The sequence below is a fragment of the Scylla paramamosain genome, chromosome 5 (assembly GCF_035594125.1).
Source record: "Scylla paramamosain isolate STU-SP2022 chromosome 5, ASM3559412v1, whole genome shotgun sequence".
NCBI lineage: Eukaryota > Metazoa > Arthropoda > Malacostraca > Decapoda > Portunidae > Scylla > Scylla paramamosain.
The window spans coordinates 7,224,192-7,232,761 of NC_087155.1; the positions used below are offsets into that span (position 1 = coordinate 7,224,192).

General features: G+C 47.7%; 1 protein-coding gene across 1 annotated transcript in view; it reads right to left on the reverse strand.

Moving 5' to 3' along the window:
• The window catches only part of LOC135100473 (homeobox protein SIX6-like), a 19,980-nt gene extending 12,036 nt beyond the window's left edge, over nucleotides 1-7,944 (reverse strand). The window contains exon 1 of the mRNA XM_064003414.1: nucleotides 7,137-7,944. Within this exon, the coding sequence (XP_063859484.1) occupies nucleotides 7,137-7,792 (656 nt within the window). The 5' untranslated portion in view covers nucleotides 7,793-7,944. The remainder of the gene's footprint in view (nucleotides 1-7,136) is intronic.
• Nucleotides 7,945-8,570: the final 626 nt, after the last annotated feature.

Sequence of the window (8,570 nt, forward strand, 5' to 3'; positions counted from 1 at the left end):
ACGTCATCCACGCCTCCGACACATGCTGCCGCCTGACGCGCCTTGCCTGGTCCGTGCCACAAGACACCATGACACCATAACCAAATAACGCCCCTAAAGGCGCCGCGTACGAACCGGTACAGACTCAGCGCGATTCCCACGGTGGTGCGAGCCATCAATAAATAGTATCTTACTTTTCTAGATTAGACTTAGCTTTAGGATTAATGTTAAGTATTTCCCCACCACCTCTGTACATTTTCAGTTTGTAAACTGCCGTAATAATAAACCGTTTATTATTATTATTGTTATTACTATTATTATTATTATCATTATTACACACACATACACACACACGTAATTTCCAATCTCTCAGTCATGGCAGTCGTGAAGAATCAAGACACTTCTGTTTTGTCCTGTTACATGAGAAAAAAAGAAAAAAAAACACAGAAGAAAAAGACATGTCACATACGAGATACACACACACACACACACACACACACACACACACACACACACACACACACACACAGTTCTACATAGAATTTTCAAAACCATTTTTTTTTTCTTATTTCAAAATTGTGCACATGACTTTTAGCATTTTATTCCCAAACACTGTAGTAAGTAAGACCAGGGCTGAAGTGTAATCCTAATAGCAGGTACTCTGACCAACCCACGCAACTGCCCGATAAGAAAAAAAAAAAAAATGGCAAAAAAAAAGAAAGCATTAATGATCAACACAACGTTTTCTTTTGATGTAGTTATCCCTCAAAGCAAAGAATTCGACGAGTACACAAAGCCAATGAAACAGAAAACGCTACTCATTGATTTTCCCTGAGTTGATCGATATTGATGAAAAGGGAGACTGAAAAAAAATGTGCATTGCGTACTTTCATCTTACGCAAGGAAAACGGGAAGTAATGATGGAACAGATAGAGCAAAGCGATTCCAGAGTAGAGGGAAAGACATGTAAACTTATGAATTGGCTGTGAATAGAAAGATTAGGAAGTGAATGGAACATTACGCATAAATACCGTAGGGTTTGTACACACACACACACACACACGGCAAACTGAGTGACGGTGAATCATGTTTCATCTTATTAATATTGTTGTTCTAAAAGTGGTGTCGAAACAAATTTTAAAAGCCAGTGAAAGTTTGGCTCAATTTTTCATTTGGTATCAGTGGTTGGAGTGGAGGCGAAGCTCTGTCAACACGGAGAACATAATACTCCGGCTGCACTATTTACTGAAACGGGGCAAGAGAGGATGTGAGTGTGTAAGTGTGTGAGTGCGGTATTTTCATTTGCATGGTTTATGTATTGTTTGTTTGTTTGTTTGTGTGTGTCCTGTATGTTACATATCTCTCTCTGTTTATCATTTCTTTCGTGTCATGCACACTTTCGAAGCAGGTGTCTTGCTGCCTCACAGCTGCTATGACCGAGAGATTGATGATTGTGTGTGTGTGTGTGTATGTGTGTGAAGAGCCACCTGTCGCAGCCTGTACCGTCAACAACAAATATTAGTGTGGCGTGATCGATCCCGTGTAGCCAACCTCATTGAGTGCCGCCCGCCGTGGTGGAGCCTCAGCCTCCGTGCCTCTCTGTGTGACATGCACCACTGCTACCCAAGGGCCCGCACTTGCTAGCACGCGTGTTCAATAGCGGCACACAAAATAATGTGTGTATATTGTACGTGTATGTCTCTCTCTCTCTCTCTCTCTCTCTCTCTCTCTCTCTCTCTCTCTCTCTCTCTCTCTCTCTCTCTCTCTCTCTCTCTTGATAAATAACTAGGAAAGAGTATAGAGAGATTTGTAAAAGCAAATAGATAGAAGGAATGAAAGAGATAGATACATATAGATAAATGTAGCTATATAGGTAAATATGAAGATAATTTATGGATACACACTGCGTTTTTTTTTTTTTTCCGAGTCAATAACGAACAGTATGAAGGTTTCCACTAACGCACCAACCTATTTGCAACTCTTATATTCTCATGATATTTTCTTATAACTTAGTATAAATGTGAGTGAACGATGTCACGCCCCTCTCCTGATAGCATTGTTTGGCATGTTTCAGGTGAGCTATGACAGCGAGAGACGCCTTCCCCTGTGCGGTGAGTACACTGTGCATCTCTGCCCAGTATTATCATAATGTAAGCCAGGCAATATGATGCACATGTGTTTGTAATGACTCGTACCATATTTTTGTAATATGTCACCAGGAACTGCTCACGATAAGATTTATGAAAACACGCTCCCGCACACACACACACACACACACACACACACACACACACACACACACACACACACACACACACACACACACAGAGGGACCCGCTAACACCCAACAGCCTCACTTGTCCCATCGATCCTGCCTGCACCCGCGTGTGGCTAACAGCATCACCGGCGGGGCCGTGCGGGGTGACGGGGTGACGGGGGCGGCCGCCGGTGCGCCGCTCGTCCGGTCAAAAAGTGCAGTAAAGAATAAAACAAAATCCCCGTGCAGTCGATCTTGTGTAGATAATTTAAGCCCAGATTTCACGCCTCTCCAGTAGATCTGTGAACGAGTTGGTGACTGGGCGTGGCGGCGGCGAGGCGACAGTCCCGCCACTGCTGTCTTGTCGTTGCTGCTGCTGCTGCCATGACGTTGGGCATCGTGGGGGTAACACACTAGTGTTGTCAATAGAAACTACTGTAATCAATTCACAGCTTTCCGCTGCTATTAAGTGTTCAGGCAGCAGCGGTGACGATCACGCCATTTGTGTGGTGGTGGCACAGTGTGGCGGTCTAGTGAGGCAGAGTGGCTGTGAAAGAGGTGGTGATGATGTGTGGCGTTGGTGATGACGCTGTGTGGTGCTGGTGACGACTCATATGGTTGTGGAGGCAGCGGTATGGCGGTGGACAAGAATCTCTGCCTGTAGCACTATCACTTTATGAGCCTGCTTTGGAAGGCACGCCCTCTGAAGGACGCAGTGCAGGACTTAAGCAATGAACGCGAGAGTAATGTTGATGAGAGTTATGATATAATTAGTAATGAAGGAGTTAATGAAAATATAATAACCATAGTGACGATGATGCTAATGATGATGATGATGATGATGATGATGATGATGATGATGATAATAATAATAATAATAATAATAATAATAATAATAATAATAATAATAATAACAGTAATAATAACAATAACAGTAATAACAACAATAGCAATAACAATAATAATAACAACAATAACAATAACTACATGAGCAACACCAGTTTATGACGAGGACACATCCCGGCGCAATCTTCTACAAGTCGTGCTAATATTCCACGTCGCGGGGAGACGTGAGGCATCAGGTCACCTCGGCGGGAGACTAACCATTACTTGACGCCTCGCGCGTCACCCTCAGGCTTCCCTCAGCCCCTCAAGTGCACCCTCACCTCTCCCCTTCCGCCGCTCATAAATAAGACTGTAAACACGAAGACCCGCTTTCAGGTGGCCAAGGGGGTGTCAGCGACCCCGGGGGGGGACGCTAATGACGGCGCCACCTGCCGGATAAACACCACCTTCACCTGTAATAACTCAGGACGCCAATGATGTAATAACTCCTTCAGCCTCTCGTCCTCCACCCTCTCTCGCCCCCGCCTTAACCCACTATCCCATCTTCTTTCAAACTCTCAATTGCTTCCTTTTTTTTTTTTTCTTTTTCGATGCCCCGGTAAATTTTCTTGTGATTATTTAATGTCCTGTGTTTTTTTTTTCAGTTACTTTTCTGGCAAGGTAGTTTTCGTTTTCTTTCTCCCTCCCATATTTGCCCAACACACAAGTGGTTCCCTCAGTGTCTACTATTCCGTCTCCCTCCCCGCCTCAGCACACGTCATTAGGCAGGTTACTTACTTTCTTATCCGACCCGCGGATGGGCGGCTTACGGATAAAAATCACTGGCCGTAAAAGGAAGGACGGGCGCCTGCGGGCAGCGGCCATAACTCAGCGTCCCCGCGGCGTGAGGTGTCGCGAGTGTCCCCATGGAGAGCCGCCGCAGGTATTGCCGATGAGGGTAATTAACGAGGGTGGTGAAAGACAGGTGTGTGTGGGTAATAGAAAATGTTCACCCTCGGTTGAGGGAAACTTGAATTATCTTGCTTGGCCACCAATGTAACTTTACATTACATTTAGTATTTAAAATCCATCATACTACGGCTACTTCTGTTTCTACAGTTAATGTATATTTTCTGTTACTTACTCATTCTGAGATATTAGTACACAGAAATGTCGCCCACATCGCGCAGCAGCGGCAGCCTAAAGGGCATCAAGAAAGCCACATCACTCCCATATCTGCTTTAGCCCAACGTTTAACAGAAAGACGTTAATAAAAATACAAAATATACGTCAGCGGCAGTATATCAGATCGAAGCATCAGCTGTGCGCCTCGAGGCGCCGCCACACAGCCGGGGGGACGCCACAATTACACGCTGTTTATGCCGACTTGTCCAAACTGAAATTACTCACACCAAAATTGGAGAAGATGAAAAATTAGAATGAAAATTAATTTCATATATATTCAGCTGGGAAAAAAAAATGAGATGGATACCGCTCACTTGTTGAATTGCTTCTTTATTATATTACCGGACGCTAAGGTTCTCTCTCTCTCTCTCTCTCTCTCTCTCTCTCTCTCTCTCTCTCTCTCTCTCTCTCTCTCTCTCTCTCTCTCTCTCTCTCATGCTTGAATGTACCATCAAATGATTATTAGTTATAGTATTTTGTATTCTTATAGAGGAAAGTTACTACGATATCGTATAATATATGAAGCAAAAGCCTGAGCCGCAGAGAAGACAACGGCTCGGTGGAGAAAGTGTTTGAATGAAGAGGATGAAGCTAACGAAATAATTATCAAACAATTAAATATCTTATCGTCGGGATTAGCAGGAACAGTTAAGTTTAGAATTTTTCACCTAGATCGAAATTACACGGGAGATATATAAATAAATTACACACACACACACTCACTACAAGGAAACCAACATAGAGAAATCCTTTTTCTTACTATAGAAACAATTTTACTCTATGTAACAGCGCCGTTGATTACGAGGTACTTAATTTTAAACGGACTATTGAGTGGCGCCAGGCCGCGTGTGTTGGGTAGAGCAGGGCACGCAGCGACGGGCAAGCTAATACTGGCAGGGAACATACAACATACTTAGTAAAATGCCATGCAGGTGTGAACAGGTTGCGATAGGCGAGGTACATTGCCCTCAGTCACACCAAGCCACCCTTCTGCAGGAGGCAGGCGCCCGTACCACCTAATGTGAAAGGACAATCCTGCCAGAACACCGCCGCCTCCTCCCGGAAAAGTATCTGTTTTGCCGGGCCCTCCCCTGCCCGCCCGAGGGGAACTACCGTGTTATTTATGTTTTATTGGCAAAATATTTAAGTATCCAGTAATAACCCGCGGAGTAATAAAGTTTCAATGTAATACCTGCGTCCCTCCTCCTGCTCCTCCACCCGCCCACCACCCACAAGGCCGCCCTCAGGCAATACCACGTCTGCCTGCCTGCCTGCCTGGGTGTCGTTCCCTCTGCGGCTGTTACGGAGAGCATGCCGATAACACCATGATTCGCAGTGCTCAAGAAAAAAAAACACACACACACACACACACGCGGTATTACTCATGGTCAGTAAAACACGAGTAACTTTTATTTTCAGTAATAAAACTCCCAATAATTATTAATAGTATGTTAATAGTGTGGCGCCGGAAGCTGGAAATTGACATAAGCGGCCACTCGCGGGATGTTTATAGTTTCATCACGCAGCGAGATAAAGGCGTCCGCTAATGAAAGGTGCTGATGTGTGTGTGTTGTCAGCATCCTGTATATCCTGGGTGTGGTTTGTCTCGTCTTTACTCGCCCACCCTTGGTCAGGTCAGTGAGGTGAGGTGAGGTGGTGTGAGGTGGTGTGAGATGGTGTGAGGTGGTGTGAGGTGGGCAGATGAAGTGAGGAGCAGCCGGCGGGGTTTGTCAGGTTATGTTATTTTTCGTTTGTTAAAATCTCTCAGATTTAATTGTAATAAATAGATTATGCAACTCATTATTATTAATACTGTATATTTTTTTCACAAGACTTTTAATTATATTTTTATAGTCGCAAAACTCACTATCGCCCAATTTTCACTAGTTTTTAACAATTTAATTAAAACAATGGGAAGCATAACAATGTATGGCTCGTTTCCCTTAAAACAATTATGACAATATCGCCTGGACCCAGGGAAGGACGGAGGGAAGGCCGCGTACAAGGTAGGCTGAGCTGGGGAGCCTCGGACACTTGTTCTCCGGAAGGAGGCAGCAACAGCAATGAAGGGAAAAATATGCTTATGGACGAAATTATTTTGTGGAAGGTAAATCGGCGCTGGGACAGCGTCAGCGGCGGCGGTGATGTGGCTGCACGGCGGCGTGTGGGTGAGGGCCGCGGTGCTGTTCTGGGCTCTTGCTGCGACATGTAGTCCAAGAGAGGATTACTTGATTCTTTACTTTTTTTTTCTTAACATAGATTTAGAAGGATAGTATACTTTTTAACTGAGACATAAAATTCTGAAGCGTGGCGGAACCTATTAATTTTATTCTCGCCGCGGAACGCTCATCCGCCGCACCGACGCGCGGCCACGACAGGAGGATTGGCAGGCTGAGGCACCGACAGTCAAGCAGCTGATGACTTCTTAAGACGAGGATGAACAGAAATAACATACTAAGGTAATAGTAACACTGGTATGGAGTGAAGAGCGATGATGATGGAGGCGCTAAGACACAAGAGTCCAGTGTGGTCAGGCGGCGAGCGGGTCACCTCACTCACGTGCTCAGGGAAGGTATCGATTACAGGCGAGTTGGAGTCCCTCGGTGTGAGTTTTGGGTGACCTGCCCGGGGCTGCGAGGCTCGTTAGGGCCGCTAATCGCCAGGCGCGAGCCACCCTTGCCACGGCAATAATTTGTGGTCACGGCGGAAAATTAATTTACCGCGGAGCCTCTTAAGTGTTGTGTTGGTGAGTGAGGGGTTTCGGTCAGGCGATCAGCACCGACCACCGACACAGATTGAGTCAGGGAAGGACTTTGCAACACTGGCCACACTGACATGAGTAATTGCAATGGGGAACTTATTATGCTGTTAATACTTTAACATGGCTTACCTGTTCTTGGCGGCGGCCGCTCTATCCCGCTGACGACGGTTCTTGAACCAGTTGCCGACCTGTGTTGGGGTGAGGCCGGTGGCAGAGGCCAGTTCTCTCTTTTTGCTGGGGTTGGGGTACGGGTCCTGTAGATACCACTCCCTTAGGAGAGACCTGGTTCGCTCCTTGAAGCAGTGAGTCTTCTGCTCCCCGTCCCAGATTGTCCTCGGGAAAGGGAACTTCTTACGAACTCGGTACTTGTCGACAGGTCCCAGCGGCCGGCCGCGGAGCCGCTCCGCCTCCTGGTAGTGCGCCTCCAGCCACAGCGCCTGTAGCCGCGCGTGCGACGGCTTGGAAAATCTGTGAGATTCAAGTATGGCGTATAATTCCCGGAAGTTTCCTACGTGGAAGGAGACGAGAGCTCTTGCGCGTAAAACTGCTTCTTGCTTATTCAGATCCTGCAGGTGTGGGTGAGCCACGGGGAGGGACCACAGAAATCTACCAAGACGTTCCATGTCTCCGTTCTCCTCCAGAGTCTCGCAGACGGCGGCCACTTGAGTGGCGGTGAAGGAGAGGGAGGGCAGCGCGACGATCGGAGTGGGCACCACGGGACCACCAGATCCCCCAACGTTGCTCCCTGAGGAAGCACTTACGTTCGCCGCAAGTCCAAGCACCATGCTGTCTGTGTGTTACACACTCAGCCTAGTCACAACACTGCCAGTCACTGCCACAACACTACACAGCTGCTGCCGTGGACATGCTTGACGCGCGGCGGAGCGAGTCCTCGAGCAGGGTTCCTCTCCGTGTTGGTGGCGCGCCTCTCGCGGCAGTAATGGAGTCTTTCTGAGGTAGTGAGAGCGGCCGTGACGTGGGGCGGAGCTTGGCGCAGCACAGCTGTCACACCCGCGTCCTCGCTCCTATTGGTCCATACCAGCCCACCTCCCCCGCCCCTCACTACCAGTTGCCTCCCCATTGGTTGAAGGTCATTGTGGCGGCCAATGGAGGGAAGGCAGGGCGGGTCTGGGAGGGTTCCTAAGTGAGGCGGCGGTAGGCGGAACCCGCTTGTCGCCGCCGCTTCTCGCCTCACCCACCAACTGGCCACGCTCGCACTCTGGAATGCAAATAGCTGTGTATTGAGTTACAAAGTACATTGTTTTGTGGCCGACGTTTGACATTTCAGCTGACATATTTGTCCCTAAATGAAGTGGCTGGTCTCCATGGCCGTGATAAACTGGGTCCATCAGAGGTTGCCACACCGCCGCCCACCGCCTGCCGCCTCTCCAGCTGGAGGACACAGGACTCACTCGCACAACTTCCTCGACACTGATACAAAATTAACGCCATGACTCAAATTAATGACATCGCCGCTCGGGGTGGGGGAGGAAGATCTGTCCGGGCAGACGACTCCGGGTCAACCAGCCAGCCAGCAGCCCTCCTCCAGCCCGCCGCGGGAGC